Source organism: Thunnus maccoyii, chromosome 9 (assembly GCF_910596095.1).
Source record: "Thunnus maccoyii chromosome 9, fThuMac1.1, whole genome shotgun sequence".
In the NCBI taxonomy this organism is placed as follows: domain Eukaryota; kingdom Metazoa; phylum Chordata; class Actinopteri; order Scombriformes; family Scombridae; genus Thunnus; species Thunnus maccoyii.
In genome coordinates this window covers 17313463-17333907 of record NC_056541.1, presented here as the reverse complement: position 1 = coordinate 17333907, position 20445 = coordinate 17313463, and the positions used below count along the sequence as shown (strand labels likewise).

The window sequence follows — 20445 nt, the reverse complement described above, 5'->3', positions numbered from 1 at the left end:
AGGGCTTTACTTTCTACCCTCACAGAGGTACAAAACCCATCTTGTAAACAAAACACGAGTGTGGGTGTGTGTCTTGTGAGTATGTGCGCGAGAAAAAAAGTGTTGACTCACTCTCCTCACAAAGTGCTCCTCTGAAACCGAGTGGACACAAGCAGATGTAGCCATCAGCGCGGTTTGCAAAGCAGACGCCGCCATTGGCACAGCTGACCAGGTCGCACACACTCTCGCTGCACTCACCTGGCACAGCGGAGCAAAGACACACTGATTAGGACAAATTCAGCTATCCATACAGGTAAATGGAAAAACATGCATTAGTCAACAAATACAATTCAGTGATTTAGTTTTGTCTATGAGTTTACACGATCCAATACCAGGTAGAGTGTGCAGGGAAGAAATATGAAGAAGTATGAGCTGAGAAATCATTCAAAAAAAAATATCTTTTTTTTGACAAGTTGCATCCCATCTTGAGCACCTTTTTGAATTTATAGCCATATAACATGATAAATGACACAGTATGGTAACACTCATACAAAAGTAATACACATAGACCCCAGACAAACACACACATAAATTGTAATTGTTAACTTGACTGTCTTACTGACATGTAATCTCTAATCATTTGATTTTGGAGCCCAGACTGCATCTTTGGCATCAAAATAACAGTACTAAATCAAAGAATAACAGCTATTTTATGTTCCTCTCAACCCATTTTTTTATTTTTCCTGCCACTAATAATTTGAGTTTAAAGCATTTAGAAAATCATGTTTTGCAGAATCCTCTGCGAAGCCATAATTTGTCATACATGCCTGTTTCCTTCTTTAAATTGGCGAAAGCTTAATAAAAAAGTTTCCCTTTCATTGTGACATTGTATACCATATGTCAGTAAAATATCTCGGCCTGATGTTAGATCCCCACCTAAAATTTGAGAAGCATGTTTAAATAGTGAGCAAGGTTGCAAAAGCAAACTTACACACATTTAGACTCAGAGAGAGTAGAGACTGTTTACTATATCGTACTGCAAATAGTTTTATGCACTCCATGATCTTTTCACATTTAAGTTATTGTGTTACTTCTTGGTCACAAGCAGCATCTACAACAATCAAGCCTCATATGATGATTTATAATTGTTGTAATGTGTGCATATGTATTGTTAAGTCTTGTACAGTTTCAGTATTTTACTGTTGAGTTTCATGTATTTTAAAAGCACACAGTCTATAAATGCTCTGGTATGTGACATAGGTTCATGCTATATACTTGCCCCCATACAAATAAACATTAAGTAAACATTTTAAAAGGCCTTGCAGCTCTAATTTACATTTTAAATAAAGTGAAATGTCAATTGCACTAGGTTGTGCGATAAATAAACATGTTATCATCCAAATTAAGAAAATGGCCTCAAACGTAATCACAAGTAATAATGCCAGAAGTCCAAATTGATTTTTCAGGATCACACAGAGACCCGTGGATCTTCTTACACAGCAGCAGTGACTCTGAAGCTGCTAAACTATATGACTGAGCCCCAAAACCCGAGAGAAGTACCGGAGCATTATACCAGCAGCAACAGCCAAAGAGAAATAACACTCATTACACAAACTCACACGTACACACATGCCTTCTCACCTATATCAGCGCCACTCAGAGCTCTGCCCAGAGGCCAGGGTCTGATGTCTGCAGCCTTGTTGTTGATGGTCAGACTCTGAATGCACCCTACAAAGCCACGATTTGTCCCTGTCGCCCTGACCAGCCAATAAGTACTCGGGGATCCACCCACATACAGCGGGGAACGGAAAGTGATTTTAGTGTACTGGCCCTGAAAGAGCAAGTGTGAAGAGAACAAAATGTACTTCATCGTCAGTAACTCTGACCACACTCTTCAATACTTTTAAAGCCAATCTGCGTCCTGAATTGACTGAAGCCAACAGTCTTATAGATGAAACATCTTGTCATAATAACATGTAACAGGTGAAGTACGGGCCGATATTACCAAAATATTGGGTAATAATAGTAATACCTTTAATTTGATCTTTTGTTTGTGTTATTGTTACCTGTGAACGACCAGATATGGGGTTGTCATTGTCCAATCGGAGCCAGCCACTCATACCGTCTCTGAAGGCGGTTACTGTGTGCCACTGACCAACAATAATACGACTCTCACTGATGATCTGCGCTGCTCCTGTCCCACAGTTAAACCTGAAGGAAAACAGAACAATTTATGAAAATAATGCTGTAAAAAGCAGAAGTTATATATATAGTCTTAACCTTTTTCATTCAAATCGTCCCCTTAAAACTCTCACTAAACCTGTTTAAATTTAGTAGAACACTTTTTCCTACCTGCATCACATGCACACATGTATATTTTGTATTTTTTTATTAAAATATTTCTTTGAATTAGTAAAATATTCACAGTGCCATATTTTTTAAATGCTACTTTAAATCAGATAGAAATATCCTAGATGTCAGTTAAAATTCATTTTAACTCTAACTAAGATCTGAATGCAGTGAAACAAAATTAAATGTTACCTCTGCCATCAGTTTTATGTTTATGACCCCTATAAGATGTTTTTTTTGGCAGTTTTTGTATGTGACTCCTTAAACTTTCTTAAAGGGGTATTAAAAAAAGATTTTTTTTACATAAGTTTTATTTTACCAGCTGAAAGCTAACATTATGTTTAAAAAAACAACATAGATATTGTATTTGGAACTTGGTGGCATGCTGCCTTTATTTCCTGTCAAAAAACCTGGACGTCCAAAGTTTCTGTCACTGTTCCTCACCTGTAGTGCAGCTTGCCTCGTACCAGGGCCAAAGAGGTAAAGTCTCCACGTCCATGTTCATTCTCACCGCAGTACAGCAGCAAGCCATCCTCAGAGTCTGCCTGCACAAGAGACAAACTGTTTGAAAGACGTGTTTGCCGTTGCAAAAGACAGAACTCAGTTGGGTAAAAACTACACAGCGCCTCACCTTGAACTCCAAAGAGATCTGAAAGGTCTGGTAGGAGTTCTTCAAGGGTTCAAAGGTCATGTGGGAGTAGCCATAGAACCTGGGAAAGTTCAACGATACCACTGAAGAAGAACAGAAGAAGGATGAAAACATTATAAATGTACTGGTGGTTGCTGAGTTCTTTTACTAAAACTGTCATGAAGCGTACAAAAGACACGTGTATTGTCCATTTGATGGTAGCTGCGTTTGTTTCAAACTTTTAAAACTTAAAATGTTTTTCCCAAAGCCCAAGATGACATCCTCAAATGTCTTCTTTTGTCCAGACTAACAGCCCACAACTCAAAGATGGGCAGTTTACTATCATAGAAGACTAAATAAACCAGAAAATAGTCACATTTGAGAAGCTGAATCAGAGAATTTGGACATTTTTTTCTTAAAGAATGAATCAAAATATCAATTATCAAAATAGTTGGCAATTAATTTAATAGTTGGCATCTGATTGATTGTCTACTCATTGCAACTCTACACAAAAACAAAGATAAAATTAGGTAAAACAGAGATCCAACTACTGTATGCTACTCTCACCCTCAGAGCAAGTGTCCCCTCTTCGTCCGAGGTTGCAGTGGCAGCGTGAGCCTCCGCTGTCATAGTCACTGAGGCAGAAGCTATCGGGGGGGCACACGGTATCATCGCAGGTGAGGTCATACACACGAGGAACCTCACCCTTCCAGGGGGACATAGTTGGGGTGGGAGTGGTCGCGGGCAAAGTGGTGCTGAGATGGATCAGAAAAAAAAACTTAATTTCTGTCCACATTTGAATTTTTAAATTGTCCCTTTTCCTAAGAGATATCTCTTTTCCTCTGTGGTTTAGGGGAAGAATCAACCATGCAAAAGCAAAATGTTCACCCAAATGTAATGGCAGCAGTAGTCAGGCCACTCTACATTTGATCCAGTTAATGATACTGTACATCACAACCAGAAAAACAACTTTTGATGTGACATTTCACTACTCCAAACACCATCTTTATCAAATAATTAAGTGGAAAAGCATGAAAAAATCTAATTGTAGGTGGCTTTTAGGGGAAAGCAGAAAGGTGGAAAAGACAGCAATCTAGCAATGAAAGTGCAAGAGGGAGAGTGATTTTGCCGAAATATTTTTTTATTTTTCTCCTGTAAATTTTGAACTTTGCCTATAAGAGAGAGGCCGTCACCGCCTCCAATACTGACATCTTTTTTCATTCTAAAACAGATTCCTTCAGTACAACAAATATATCACTATCATGAGAAGGTTTTTACGGTACATCTTACCTTGTAGTGGTAAGGGAGGCAGTAGTTGTGGTGTCACGTGTGTTACTTGGCTCTGAGGTGGTTGAAAAGACCAGATCTGTGAAGACTTGGGAGACGGACGAGGTGGTAGAGGAGGCTGAAGGGGCAGTAACGTTAGGAGGAGCAATTGTGTTCATGCGGTAAACAACGTTCTGACCAGACGGTGGACCAGAGCGTGAACGGAGCTGTGATTTCCTGTTGTCTTGATTGATACCTGGGAATGGCTTCAACTAAGAATAAAATAAAGAAAGTAGAAAAAAACAAGATGAAATTAATACAGGTGTTGCTTTTTTCCCACTAATGTGTTAAGGAAGAAGCTAATATGAAATACATTGTCTGTTTGATTTGATTTGCAATGTTATGCACATAAGAACTTACTTCTTCAATGAAGATATCATAATCAGAGTCATCAATGTCAAAGCCATCCTCGTCTTTGCTCCCCAGATCTGTGATGTAACGCCCGTAATCACCACTGCCAACTTCTGATGCACCTGTTGTGATTATCGATGATGACTGTTAGATGAAGGTTATTACAAGTTACATTCATTGATGACAGTAAAAAAAGATGAGATGGGAAATGATTTGAGTTGGTTAAATGATTAAATACACATCAAGAGTTAAATAAACTCAATGCTGGTCAAAGATTGACAAAATCAGAATACAAAAAACTGTGAAAGTGATACTGTAAATACATTTACTTGATATTTTCTTTGTACAATGAAATTTCCATTGCTTTGATGAATTGTAATGGTGACAGTTTTAATTGCTTGTCATTTGTCATTCATATCATACATTATATGGACTGAAAACAATCTGAATCCAGAGGAAAGTTTTAGAGAAAATAGACTTCACTAAAAAATTGGCTGCTCTTGTACAATAGTACAGCAGACTGTTTGCTGTGTCAAAACTGAGTGACAACAACTTCAAATTAACTTTTTGGATTTCCATCCAATTGGCTACTAGACCAGACTAATTTCCACAATTGAAAACAGTTTTCTTAAAATTAGTTACTGCATCTGTTGGAATAAAAAGGACCACCAATGGTACAGGTTGTGACTTTCCCTCCATGTTGTATTTGCAGTATCACCATCATGTGTAATGCCATTTTATTTGAGTGACAGCAAAATGAATATGGCCACAACAAAAATTATTTTCCCATTCACTGGAGAGATTCTGTGGGTGTTGTACGATGGTTATGATTGTTCCTCCTTGATGAATGATCATGGTGAATGTTATCATATTTGACTGATGATGTACTAATGTTCACAGGACACAGACACAGTGGGTCTACCTGTTAGCCTGTACCCAGGCTGCTGCACCACGTACTGAAAAGTGTCTCCTCGATACAGAGCGGCAGCTCATAACACACAAATACAAAGCCAGACAGTGAATACGGTGAGCCCAGCATGGGACAAACTTCTTGGTTAGCTATTATTGCGATTACCATTGCAAAAAAAGAAACCAACATATGGTATATATTTGACCAGGCACCTTGATAAGTTTTGAAAGTTTCACACATAAAAATAGTTGAATAGAACTTGACTAACTCTTGTTCAGATAGACCCCGGACAGTACAGTCTATATTGTGCTGTTATACATTTGACAGATACAGTATTTGTTGGACAATATAAGATAATATATAGAATTTACTTTTGAATCCAAAGTACATTATACATATTTGTGTGTGTAAATAAACAAAATACTGCTAGACTGAGGATACTATTATCTGATATGTTCAAAATGTCCTTTGGAACAACAATTTCAGTGTTTCAACATACCATCCACTCTACCTTCGGAAAGCTTAATCTTAGCTTACATAACAACATCCCCTCCCTCTTGTCTGCTTGCTCTCCCACCTCCCCATCAATCCTAATCATACAGTAACAAATGCTGGTAAGTTCACTATGCTGTTAAGCGAGTTTGAGAATTGAAATATATTTGATAGTTGTGGAGTGATATTAGACAGCTTATATGGATAGTATTCTGTTATAGTAATCAAAGTCCTCATAGAAACTTGACTTTTAAGCCTGAATGGATGCCAAGATTTAAAGTGCTAATTAGCGCAGCCTAATGACATTAAATCCTGAATACTGAGCGCTGGCATACAGGAGGGGGGGGATGCCCAAAAAAGCCCTCAGCAAACTAATCTGCTGTTGTGTAACAATCCCCCTCAATCCATACCACCCTGTGTAAAAACCACTATAAACACACACACACACACACACACGCACACACACACAAGAACTGTCTCCGAGAGAGCGACAAGAAAAGTATGTCAGTCAGTCAAGCCCATCCCTGCTGTTCACTCAAGCAGCATTGCATTGTGTGTGTGTGTATGTGTGTGTATTTGTGTGTGTGCATCCATCAGGGGTGTGGATGGGGAGAGCAGGGGTCTGGCATCCCGTCCTTAATCCTGTCTGATGAGACTCGGACATAACCCGCTTTTATCCCCTGCTGAGAAACCACGCTTCTCTAACTCATCGTTTTTCCGTCCGTCTGTCTCTCCATCTCTTTCTAACCGGCTCATTTTGTTGCGTCTCATGTAACTTTCATTGACTTTATTCTGGACAGCTTCTTTCTTATATTAGCTTTTTCACTGTCTGTCTCTCTAGCACTCTGTCTGACCAGTCTTGCAGGACTTAAGGTACTTAATTCAATCAGGTTTACGACAGTTTGACAGCTAACATAGTATGTGAAGCAGCAGGCTTTCTAGAGTCAGCGGAGTGATCTGTGGGTCACAGAATAAACTCAGAATAATGTGATTGTGTCTACACAGCTGTGTAATTTTAATAGTCATGTATAGTCTACTGTCATACCCCTGCATTCACACACACACACACACACACGCACAACATTATGTCCACAAATCTGTAGGTAAATTGCTTGAATGTCATGATCGTTGATCCATTAAGACATTGCTATTGCTGTTCGTATGTGTATATACTGTATCTCGCACACACCTGTGAGTATGTGTGTGTGTTTGTGTGTTTTAATATCAATCAGTCCCAACCCCCCCCATCCCCCCTCCCCCCCTCCCCCACGCACAACCAGCAGCTGACTACATCAAAAATAATAAAGTAAATGACTCTATATCTGCATCATCCAAGGCTGCAGTCAGAAAAAACCCACTGACACACTGGCAGGTGCTGTCCTACATTCAAGCAAATGTTGAGAGACGCAAACTGTCAGGCAGAACATTGTGTTAGTGTGTCAAAACCTTCTGATTCAGTTTTTTCTATTCATTTCTAATTTAGAGGTGTTTCTTACAAGATCAGTTGAGGAGGATTTGTGATTCTACCAAAGACTAACAAAAAAAAAAAGAAAATATTGCCAAATTGAAAAAAAATTGGAAAAAGTACACAAAACATTGCAAGATGTTGATTTTTGATCAATTTGTCGTGGAATTACTTGTGACAACACCTTAATAATGGCAAAAATATGCTCCAGTGTCTCCAAAACAAAAATTATCAGCTTCATATTTTCATTTAGATTGTTAGACATATGAATTCATTAAAAAGAGTTTGGCAGGTAGAAAAAGCTCAAATGTGTTGATAGAGTAAAGTTTACACATTCTGCAGGACAGAATAAAGCGCTGATAGTCATCTTTACGCGTTGTTGTCCTCTGTAAATACTGAAATTTAACGAAATTTGACAGAATTTTGAAATACGGTTGGTGAAACTTATCATGCCCTCACACTGTTGGGAGAAAAACATGACTGTCTCCACGGTAACGTTGAGGTTTTTGCAGTGTGGATAAACATAGTAAAAGTTTTATTGTGAGGGTGACTTTGGTGACGCAAAAAAAAAAGTTAAGATCTGTGCGGGTGAAGAGTTGAAACTAAATTGTAACTCTCTTTGTTTTGAAATGTGGTAGAAATTAGACTAACAATGGAGCTGGAACTAAACTTTGTTGGTTGTCGCATTGGCATATTGATTCGGAGATCAAAATTGGGCCTCACCGAGAGTGCGCACAGGGTTGTTGATGTGGCTGGGTGGGCTGACTCCATGCACGTTGACTGCCCTGACAACAAACTGGTACTCTGTTTCTGGTATTAATCCCTTCAGCACCATGGAGTTAGTCTCAATGGGCTCACGAATATACGTCCACTCCGTGTCCATTTCTGGCCTGTGAACAACAAAACATAGAAAGACATAATAATATGAATAATAATTAAAGTTCAAATAAAGATGCTTAAAACATTCTCAAGTAAAAATCAAGCAATTGCTTTGAGGATGATGAAATGTTCTTTCTTTGAATGATTTTTCAAAGTTCAGATGTATATACAGGCGTCATATATATGAAAATGTCTATAACAAATTGCAAAGAGTACAGTCACTAGAGATTGTAATGTTAAATATTTCAAAGATAAAAATGCTGGAAGCTTTTCAAACAAAACAAGCAACTGATTGAGCTATTTCAGTCTCAAAACATTATTTTCCATTTTAATGAGAAATTAAAGCAACTGAAGCAAAACAAAAAGTAAAAGATGAACTCATGAACTTTACTTTTTCTGCCTATCATATCCAACTTCAATCTGGAGCTGCCATCTAGTCATGTGCAGATTCTGGGTGTCTGGAGCCACAACTATGTGTTGAATAGAGCCATCTTCACACCGCTCAATGTCTCTCTTCAGCAGGGCCTCTTTTGATGTGAGGGGAGAAAGATTTGCCTCTGAGATGGCTCTTTTGTGTCGAAAAAGCCCCCGCATGCAAAAACAGCCACCGATTCATGTCTACTCTCTCACAGTAAGTGACAGTTTGTCTGCCTTCATCTCTTTGCTCAGTTGCACTCTGCACCATCAAGAGCAACAGTATTCTGCTTTTTATGTTTGTTTCCTTTTTTATCTTTACAAACTTTGCTTGTTTCTTTCAATATGTCTGTTTTTGTAATCAAGCATTATTCAACCCAATCTGCCTTTTTGACTTTGTGTCTGGCAAATCATCAGATGATTCCTGGAAAATTATTTCTGACCTCAACTTCCTTGACATTGCAGCCTGAAGACTTGTCTAGACATGGAAGGTCCTTTGTATGTGTGTGTATGTCTTTGTATGCGAGCCTGCCAGCTACTGTAAAATCTAGACAGAGAAAACTATTCTGAGAGTAAGATTCCCTCTTTTCTCATGTCCCAACTGACCCCCATGTCAAAACTTTAGTCAATACACTGAACAGACCAGCAAAGGGCTCACGAAATTAACCGTGAAAGAGCATTCTGTTTTCTGTATTAAGTGGCAATGAGTGAATGCACACGGTCTGGTTGTGAAAGTTTAGGAAAAAACAACAATTTAGAGCTGATTATCTCTTAGTACAAGGCTTCATTAGTATTTTGTTTAATAAACATGCCAGAACCACAGTTTGACAACCTCTCAGAGGTGACAGTAAGTCACCACATCCATTTGCTGATCACCAAGAAACAGGTCCAGCACACAACTCCTTATGAAACTACAAATTGTCTTTTTATATTTTGTTTGAAATTTAAAAAAAAATGAGATTTCACATGTTAATTTGTAAACTTTGGAAGTACTGATAGACAGTGTTAATTTCGTCAAGAAAAACAATGACAACCTTTTTTTCACAACGAAATCGAGACTAAAACAAAATAAAAAAATAATTTTTCAAACTAAGAACTATGACGAAATGTATTACATTTTTCATCAATGAATAAAAACTTCAGTGAAAGATAGACAAATGGACAAATGAATTAATCCATGTTTAATGCAAAGTCTTGAAGAACTGGATTTATGGACTAATTTCACCTACAATCCACTGAGAATCAGACAAGAAGCTGCAACAAAACAGCTGGACAAACTATGAAAGCATACAGACAGCACGCCAACATTTATAAAAAGGTAAGCTAAAGTAATGCTCTGCGGATGTGGATGTAATATTAATGTTATTTTCAGTTGGCTACCTTTAGTGTTGTTGTCAAAAGGAATGAGTAAGTTCCAAGATTGATATCGGCAGTCAACTATCTAAATCTTCCTCCATATCGTTAGGTTATCCAACCTTTTAATTCCTCCTCTCAAGCTGAACCCAGACAATAAATAATATTTTAGTGAACAAATGAGAGCACAGGTAACTGTGGTAACGCAACCACAACAGAGAGCGAGCGGGTCTGCCCAAACAGCTAGAGTTACAAAATGACTACTGGATATACTGAGGAGAGTCAGTCTGTTGTATTACTGCAGAACAGAGTGATGTGGACTCACTAACCTCACCATAGATGAGAACAACACTTTATTTAATTAACCATGTTAATTGTATACAACAAAAATGGTGACAACTGTAGCCTCGAAAAGCTTAAATTAGAATTGCAAGCCAAAAATGCCTGACAAAAAACTGAACTAAAATTAACAAAAATCAAATCAAAAAGACTAAAGCTTAATATAAAATCAGGTGCTAAAATAAACACTGCTGGCAGGCGTATTTTTGAACTTTTGAACAGCTAGCTGTTTCCCCCTGTTCCCAGTCTTTGTGCTAAACTGAGCTAATTACCTGCTGGCTGTAGCTTCATATTTCACATACAGGCATGAGGGTGGTGTTAAACATCTCATCAAACTATCGGCAAGAAAGCTGATTTTACTATTTCTTTCAAATAACATTATTTTAGTGGCTGCCCCATTGCATCCAATATAAAATTCTACATGTCTTGTATCATTCATTACACATATATTGCATACTTGGTGTCTTTCGAAATATAAGAATCATCACTAGAACTTGGGTTTGATCGATCCTTGCTCACACAACATGTATTTGTGATAACGGACCCACCAAGGTTTCTGAGAAAAAAAGCTCTCTAAATTGCCCTCTTCATCAAGTTTTGTCTAAAGACCAATGATTCATCATTTAAGAGAATGAACAGACTGACAATTAAACACATCAGTCTTGTCTTTTTCCTCAGACAGCCAGTGATAGAACAAGGCTTTTCACTGAGGCCTGTTCATTCCTTCCATGATGTGGCCACTCCACACTGCTCTTCACCTAAGTGTCCATATGGGTTGGTTTGATTGTGTCTGTATGTGGCTGACATATATGTACAGTATATGTGTGTGTGTGTGTGTGTGTGTGTGTGTGTGTGTGTGTGTGTGTGTGTGTGTGTGTGTGTGTATATGTGTGTGTGTGTGTGTGTGTGTGTGTGTGTGTGTGTGTGTGTGTGTGTGTGTGTCCTCATATGTATACCTGAGAACATATCTGTATGTACTGACGTGATGTAATACGTTATTTGGCAAAGCACAAATAGTGTTTTTATTTTACAAATATTTGTTTAATATAAATATTTTTTTTAATTATTTGTTTTCGGGAAGAAAAAAAACAAAACATATCAAATACCAGATTGCAGGTTACATCACTATCTCAGTCTCTCTCCTCTGCTCCGCTGTTACGTCTATCAGCAGGTCTCAACAAGGGGAGACACATCCACCTGCTAGGTTGTTTATTCATAAACACTTATTGTACACTTAAATTTTCTAAACTTAAAAGCATAATAAAAACAAAAACAGGCTTTTTAAGCCTCTTTCGACTTTTATTCAAATACAAATACAAATAATTTTGCTGCCTCAACGAATATAGATACAAATACAAATACTGGGCTCTCTGCACATCCCTAGACACCAGCTGTACTGCTGAGATCTCAAATGGTTGGTTTAATAAACACAAAGCTTCATCAATGTCTTATTTTCAGCTGATTAATCAATTATGACTGACCTGATGTAAGCGACCAGGAAGTGAAGGACAGGTGCGCTTCCCTCGCTCTCCCCTTGCTGCCATGACAACGCCAGTTCTGTGTCAGATACAGCCATGACAACAGGCTGAGTAGGGGGTGACGGGGGCATACACATTTCTAATGGCAGAGAGAGAAATTAAATTAAAACAGACAGATAAAAGCAAATATCACTGTAGGAATAATAGCATCAGCAGTAAAATGGATTCCTACTACTCACATATTCTTACCATGTGAGGCGGTGCTGACGTCTCTGGGCATACTGGGTCTACCCTCCCCCGCCCAACCATACGCACCAACGCTGACCCTGTACTTAGTGTTCACCCTTAGGTTACCAACCTCCACATCCTAAAGGGGGCATGAAGTGAAGAAGAGGTAGAGATAAAGATGGATGTGGTGAAAAGAGCGAGAACACATTAGAGGGAATGATTAGAGGTAGAGAAGAGGAAGGAAAAAGACGGAAAGAAAGTAGAGGAAGAGAGAAAGAGGACTAAATTACTGATTTGGGATTGTTTCAGAATCTTCCTCCGGAGATGAGTGGAAAAGTGTGTCAAATTCAGCGATGAATGTCAACTGCGATAAGGGAGCATCAGCAGAGTCTAATTCACAAAAAAAGTGCCAGAAGATACTTACAAAGCTCGCTTGTCCATCAAATTGCCCCTTTGAGAAAATAAGAACAGAAATATTCATAAATGTTTGAGTGCAGTGGACTTCCAACAAAGTCATACCTTTAATAACAAGTTCAAAACATCACCACCACCCTTTTTGTATAAAGACAGAAAGGATTTTCTAAAATCTAGCAAGATTTGATGATTGTGGATTTAATGGTCATTGTCACCAAATATTAAAGGATAAGTCTAATTTTACGCATTATTTTTCTTAGTGTCAAACAATCTAACGAATCTAATGAAAAGACAGGGACCAAAAATGCATTGGTCCATCTCTCCATACTGTTTGACATTAAATATTTAGTTTTTATTTATTTTCTTCTTTTTTATGCTGCTTTTAAAGCATACCTTGCTGTATGCTGATTTTGTTGGCTATCACACCTGAGATTTCCCTCATTGTCCAAATTGGAAACTAAAAGCAGATTTCAGTTTGGTGGTGGTTATACTGGAAATAGACAAGACTGTCCTCCCAAGAAAAACGATGCAATAGGTTGTAATGTCAGTTGCGCAAAAGCGACATATAATTACGTTTGAGTGACAGGTGGCACCTAGCAACCGTAGTGATTAGAATAAGGATGGGTAGACGGAGGCTAAAACCCAGCAGTTGACTTTGCCACAGGAGGCTGCTGTTCATTTCCTGTTTCCAACTACAAGTGTCACATTTCCAACTGCGAGTTGGGACAGTTTAAAAAAAAAAAAAAAAAACATAACTACAATCATCCCCTAACCTTAACCCTGTGGTTATTACTGTAGCCATGATGAGGAAGGTCACCTAACTTTAAGTAGTAAGTTTAACCTACACTGCATGTTTCTCTAACCTTAACAAACTGATCATTTTAATCCCAAAACATGATCTTTCCTTAAATCTAACCAAGTGGTTTTTGTGCCTAAACAGTTTTGGAAAACACAGACAATTGACGTTGTTCTGCTGATAGGGGCACCAGGTTAGAAAACGATTCTATGAGTCGTTCTGGAGCGCATGGTAAAACAAAGTATTTGGTTGTTTAATTTGGAGGATAAATAGATACGTCTTTGCCACTGATCTGAAAGTGACAGACAGAAAAGCAACATGTTAAAAACTATCAGTTTGCACTCACAGTGGTCAGCATGTCCAAGCTGAGAGGTACCTCCATCATGGAGGATGTATCCAATGGACGGCCATTTTTCAGCTCAGTGTAGAAGACCTGAGACATACACATATACAGTCAAAGAAAAAGATACAAATGTGTAACATATTTATATGAAAAAGTGTCAGAGCCTCACTGTAAATGTAGTTTACAAAAAAATCAAACCAGTTTATGGCGGTGATGATTTGGCAGTCTTTTGACATTGTAAACAAGACATCATGGGGAGGAAATACTATGAGGAAACAGGATTATTTATGAACTTCTAAAGTGATTGGCCAAATGAACACACACGTTTATCTGTGAGTCGTGGGGAAGCTACTGTAGGTAGCTGACTAATCCTCTTAGTGTAGACATATGGTCAAAAGCAGAGCACACACTGTCATACTGATCCACACTTTGTTAATGTTTGACTCAAAACAAACACTAGAAAGGAAAGAAGGTGGGAGGGAGGGAGAGAGGGAGAGAGGGAAGGAAGGAAACAGGGTTTTTGTAAGGTATTAAGCTTATTCAAAAAACTATATTTTAAAAATTAAACAGGACAGGTTTAAAAGTTGAAAATGAAAGGAAAGACTCTTTAAATGACTTTTTTTCAATTCAGCAGTCTGTCAGGTACATCGCACAATACCTACAATACAAACCTGCCATCGCATATTGCTAAATGTATGTCTTATGTCTACCAAGAAAAGCAAGTCCCCCTTTAGTGCTCGAAGCACAGCTTGCCTCGAGTGGAGCAAAAAAAGTCTATTGACAAGGCACTAAATAAAGATTTGTGACCACATCTTTCCAAGCTATATTGCCTCAGAAAAAGCATATATTTGTCGGTGAAGGGGTTCAATCAAGAAACCAGAAATGTCAAAATATCAATCTGGTCCTCAAGGCCATGCTGCTGGACAGTGAGTTTGAGAGGCACTTAAAAGCAGAAAAAAAGAGGTGGGGGACACACACGTCAATGGCTTGCAAAGGAAAATGGGCATCCATACAGTGTCCAAAAATCTGATTTATGACACATCTGATAAGTGTTTTTTTATGTTTTCCAGGTTGAAAACCTTTCAATGCATTTTGAGAGAGAACACATAAAATGAATAAAGGGGTGTGTCTTTTTTTTAGTCCACTGATTGCAAAGCTAAATATGTTGTGTTTTTTCTTGATTTTCAGCTGTGAGTCAGTCAATATCAGAAGACTCTTTAAATTGGTTTCTGAAGTCATCTTTCTAAGCCATAAACCTTTTTCACTGACATGAAGGTCAGTGATTGTGACTTAGTCATATTGAAATGTAAATGATACATACTGTATTGCCATGTCTGTTTTATTATTTACTACAACGTCACAATTTGGGACTACCTTGTATCCTGTGATGGTGCTAACATGTCGTCGGGGCATCTTCCATCGCACGCTGAAGGCGGTGCAGTTGAATGTCTCCAACTGGATGTCTAATGGAGGACTCAGACGATCTGGAGAGGATATACAAAGGGAAAAATACAAGTTATAAAGATATATGTCAAATTAAAGCAGAGGTAATAAATAGTTTATTTGATTTATTATCTGCAATGGAGTAATGAACCAGAGACAATTGATGCTAAATTTACATGGCTGTCTGTGACCTTTATGTAAAAGAATATCATAGCATTGTAGCATTTTACAAAACTGAGAGCAAGATCAGCATTAAATATTAAATCTTATCTAATAGAGTAAAAGTTAAAGCTGCTCTAATCATTTTTTTTAATTAATGGTGCATGTAATGTGAAAGGTTTTGCTTGCAGCAATGAACCCATAGAGATTAATCACCTGAGTCTGCAGCTCTCCTCAGCTGTTTTTTAGCACCATTCAGCTCATTGTTTTGGTTTTTCTGCTCGCAAGTTTCCTGTTACGGTTCAGTCTCACTTCCCTTGACAAAGTTAGTGACTAGCTGCTGAATATTTAGTAGCTGAGAGACCGATATTTCACTCAAGAGTTAGTGGAGACCAAACCAGAGCTAAAAGGCAGTGAGTATTAGATTTATATTCGCCAAGCGTCCAAAATCACAACTTTGAATGAATACTAATGTTGCTTTGTGTCTGCTGGATGTGTAAATAAGCAACTGTTTGCTAACACATTCACTCTGTGAACTTTATATTATGCCAATGTTGTGTTTACAGCTTGTTTCCATTGCACTCAAGTGGTCAAAATATCAGAGAAATGCAGATTTAATGAAGATAAAATACAGTTAAAATAACTATAAAGTAAATAATAATTAAAGTTCTTAAGGACACACCTTTACAACTTAAATCATTCAACTTCATCCTTGTGGAGACAAATTGATTTTTTTTTTCATTTCATTTCTCAGCATATGCAAAGTTGCACTCAGTTGTCTGCCTATTATTGATCATTGCTTTGTCAGTTGTTTGTGACATCTGAACAAGTCTGTTGGAATATCTCACCAAATAGTCTGAACAGAACCTGCACAATATTTCACCTTAGTCTTTTTGAGGGATGAAAAAAGCACCACTTGAAATGACATAACCTGTAGCTTGATGAGCTGGCTTATAATATCAACCAACTCTGACTTCAGGTGTCATTATTTTCATTGCATGAGTTATTAAACCCTGGGTGCTTCTGTGACACTTCAAGAGATTGTGATTGCACCTCCAGTGTCCAGCTGTGGCCTGAAAATACTTCAGAAGGCTCTTATAGCAGCAAGAAAGTGAAAGAGCTATAGAGCTGTTGATCATCAATGTTCCATATGACCTACTGCATTACCAGGCTTTAATGGAGAAACAGAAGTGGACAAGGACCCTCATTGTCCTAGCCATACATTTTATGTCATAACATCTACACACTGTAGGTGACTTTTATATCCAGAAAATCAAAAAGGTCCTTTTTGAGTAGCTGAACATTATGGATTTCAGGCTCTTAGCATTTGTTTATACAGAAAAGTGATCTAGGAGTAAAAAGGATGTAATATCTCTTACTGTCTTCACATGGAACAGTTACCTACAAATGAAGGTTAATGTTTGTGTCTTTTTTTTACAATCTGCACTACGTTGGGATTTAATTGAAAAGCCAAATATTAGTCACAACTGATCTTTTCATATCTGGGTGACAAATGAACTGAATTCACTGGTAAAGACAAAGATAGGAATCGAGTAAAAAATAGCAAAAATAGCAAAGCAGAGCTCTGTAAATTGAAATCTCATGTAGCTCCTGTACTGCTCCTTTCCGCTTTCCTTTCTGCGTCTCCCCTCTTCTCCCTCCTTTTTGCTGACCTCTCTCCTGTCCTCCTGAATCCTCACCTGGCGGCTCCTTCTCCTCCTTTCTCGTACCTTTCTCTCTTCGCTCTTCCACCGGAGCGGGTAATGCAATATGTCAGCTGAATTCCCTGATCATTCATATCTCCCCAGGGGTGTGGCCCGGTGAATGCACGGGTGAAGTGAACTCACAGAATTAGAGCAGATAGAGAGGGAACGCCTTAAATCATCATCTTTATGTCCATCAGCACAGCACAACATCATGTGTATAATTGTTCTCAGTACAAAATATCAATACTCAATACTTGAAAAATCCTAAATCTTGACATAAATCCAGGGAACATCTGGATATTTTTTGACCAGTAAGATTCTCTATTGATCGTGGCCCTTTGCTCCTGTAAGTGTCTCCTCTTTGCAAAAACTACAGACAGTTTCTGAGCAAACTGCATCTTTTAAAGAACATTCTCCTCAAGTCCTGGACAATTTGATACTTAATTATTAGGACAAAGAAAATAACTACAAAATCAGAGATGTCTGCATGTTTTGCAATTTGATGTTCAAATATTGTGATAACACAACAAACCTTCCAAACCAGTTGGTAAGAGGCCATTCAGAAATAGTCCTGAGCCTGCGGACAGCGTGGGTGCATCCAGAGCAACTCAAAGAGTGCAGAGGAACAGTGTCTCTCTCTCTATATATATATACACTCAACTTCTCACTCAGACCTGAGTTTGTCATCGAAAGAGAGGAAAAGAACAAAAAGTAACTGATAAAACAACAGCTAGTACATTCTTTCTACCATTACTCCTCATCTGTGGTCAAACACATGATCCCCTTTAAATCCACACAACTTTAACTCCACTAAATTTGGGGTATTGCCCACTACATACATAAATGGGACATGTGAGACCTTCCTTGTCTCAGGCTTCGAGGTACTGACTCTAATCCTGACAAACATACATAGACAAACAGCTCTAACACACACTGGAGATCAATGTTTGCTGCAATCAAAAAGACAACAGGATGCCCTTCTCATGTCAACAAACAGCATTTTCTCTCTTGATATATATAGAGATGATAAAGCTCGAATAGCAACTCATACAGGACAAAGAACACAGCAAACATGATCGTAGGCCTTTTCCAAATCCATCAAACACATACACACATGCCATCAAAGCTCAGATATCTGTGAGATGGCAAAAAAAACCTCCACTATGTGACTTTCCTTTGAAATTTCTTTTCGTTCCTCCTTAAAAATAGCACCTTCATTCCACCACCTTAATATAGCTCTGTGTGCCCATTCTAATAATGTTCTTATAACATTTGCCATTACTTTATTAAAAATCAATTCAAGTCAGATTTCTTCTTTCAGAAAAAAAACACCTGTTCTAGCATCCTGATTCTGTGGTCATACTTTGAGAGCCAGTCATGTGGAAGTGCTGCTCTCTCCAGGTCTGAATCATCCGAAAGTGAATGAGCACTAGACACATGCTGTCATGCAGCACTTAAACTAGCCTCAGGGAATACTATATGAACATGGAATCTGAGGGGATATACTGCAAAATGTCATTTCCTGGAAAAACAAACACTTTCTCACATTGGTTACATTTTTCATCGTCTTTCACCAAACAATGTTTTATGCGTTGAGTGACACGACAGAACAGATCATTCAAAATGCATGATTTTCATAAAAGGTTAATAAGTTTGGATACACATTATGGTGTGTATTGCAGCAGAAGATAGTGAAGTGTAAAATATAAAGCTCCTGAATGATTCTATAAATAATTCAACAGGGGATAAAGCTGTCAAATTCTTGAAAAAGTAAGACCACCTTGAGGAGAGATGTCATTCAATTTTAACCCTTTCCCAGTACCACTAGATTTGTTATTTAAGGCCTGATGTGATTCATCTAGACATCGAGCCCTGTTGACATTCTCTCTTCCTTCAGAATGAGGCCTGAAAGACCTCAAAACAAAAAAACAAGTACAAATGTCACTGGCAGTCATGAAGACAGAACTACAGTCCTGACTGTGGTGAGTCTGTGCTGACAGACAGCTGTAATAGTCAGCCTGCTATGGCCTGTGGGTCCGAGAGAGAGTGAATGAAGGAGAAATACGACAGACAGTCGGCGAGACTGACAGTGAGAGAAAAGGGAAGTGATGGAAAGAGAGAAAGAGGAGGAAAAGGCAGGAAACAGGGATGGAAAAAAGTATTCTGGGTGACAGGATAACAAAGACAGATAGAGACAAGGGGAGAGAGCAGATACTGTGGAGACGGTGAAATCAACATCCAGGGATTTTCCGCCCAAAGGAGCACATTGGTATGATTGATGATGGGCGTGCTGTTGGTCTAAAGCTGAATATTTTCCTTTGTTTGTTTGCTTTGGTTCTGTCTTTATTTCTTTCTTTCCTCAACACTTATTTACACATTGTAAGACTAATAAATATAGTCACATTTTTTAAAACACAAACAATGTTTTGAGAAAAAAAACACCACCAACTTATAACCGTGTCCTTATTAGTCATGACACTCCTACATCAAATGCATTAAGCTTTGTGTGCAAAGTCTCAAAATTACAGTTTACGTGGACAGGGTTAGTGGCTGTCATCATGCAAACAGTGTTCATGCACTAATTTGTAGCACACTGATTATAGGTAAAATACAGTTTTGAGCAGCTACTTAGTGATTAAAAGCACCAATCAGAGCGTGTTGTGCAGTAGCTTTTGTTATAGAAGCACTTTTATGAGGTATGACTATGGATGCAGTGGAGATTAATACATGATGATGATGATGATGATGATGTGTTTGCCTGAAGATGAGCATCCAACGAAGTTCATAATTCATATTCCAGTCTTTGTCACAACAAAGTAGGTTTTTAGGACTTCACAGTCACTAAGATAGACTTTCATTTAATAACTCAAATGTGATGCGTCAAAGTTTTAAAGCAGGCTTACTGTAATAATACTGGTGTAATCAAATTAATGGACAGATGAGCACACACATTCAAGTTGAAACTTAAAAGTGCCCTAATCCAAAATATCAGTATTATTATTATTATTACATCATGTCAAATCTGGTTTTAGCTGGTGAACTTACCAGATCTCCGAACATTTGATCTTCTTGCACAAAAGCAAACGTTGGCCGTGAATATTGCAAAGAGAAGTAAGTATAAAAGACTCCTTTCTTTACATGTAGATTCCATGTCTTCTTCTGGTCGCAAGTTTCAAATGGTCAAATGTTCATTTTATCACAAATACAAACGCGTCGGTAACTGTAAATGTAAAGGCGATGAAAGTTTGCTCTAATAAAAGCGCGGTTTTATCCAAATTGTGGCGCAAACGCCATCCAAAGAGAGGCAAAAAAACTGCCCGAGAGGAAAGGGCAGCTTCGGTTTGACACTGATAAGATTACAGTCTGCAAAAGATCAGTGGGTTGGACGGACAA

General features: G+C 38.2%; 1 protein-coding gene across 1 annotated transcript in view; it reads right to left on the bottom strand.

The window, feature by feature from the left end:
- LOC121903744 (pikachurin) overlaps positions 1-20445 on the bottom strand; it is a 28456-nt gene extending 8011 nt beyond the window's left edge. The window contains exons 1-15 of the mRNA XM_042421082.1: positions 20098-20445; positions 15119-15228; positions 13748-13834; positions 12616-12642; positions 12213-12330; positions 11967-12102; positions 8224-8390; positions 4643-4755; positions 4247-4494; positions 3524-3711; positions 2960-3060; positions 2773-2873; positions 2046-2190; positions 1621-1810; positions 112-237 (exon numbers count right to left, since the gene is read on the bottom strand). Of these exons, the coding sequence (XP_042277016.1) occupies positions 112-237; positions 1621-1810; positions 2046-2190; positions 2773-2873; positions 2960-3060; positions 3524-3711; positions 4247-4494; positions 4643-4755; positions 8224-8390; positions 11967-12102; positions 12213-12330; positions 12616-12642; positions 13748-13834; positions 15119-15228; positions 20098-20203 (1963 nt within the window). The 5' untranslated portion in view covers positions 20204-20445. The remainder of the gene's footprint in view (positions 1-111; positions 238-1620; positions 1811-2045; positions 2191-2772; positions 2874-2959; positions 3061-3523; positions 3712-4246; positions 4495-4642; positions 4756-8223; positions 8391-11966; positions 12103-12212; positions 12331-12615; positions 12643-13747; positions 13835-15118; positions 15229-20097) is intronic.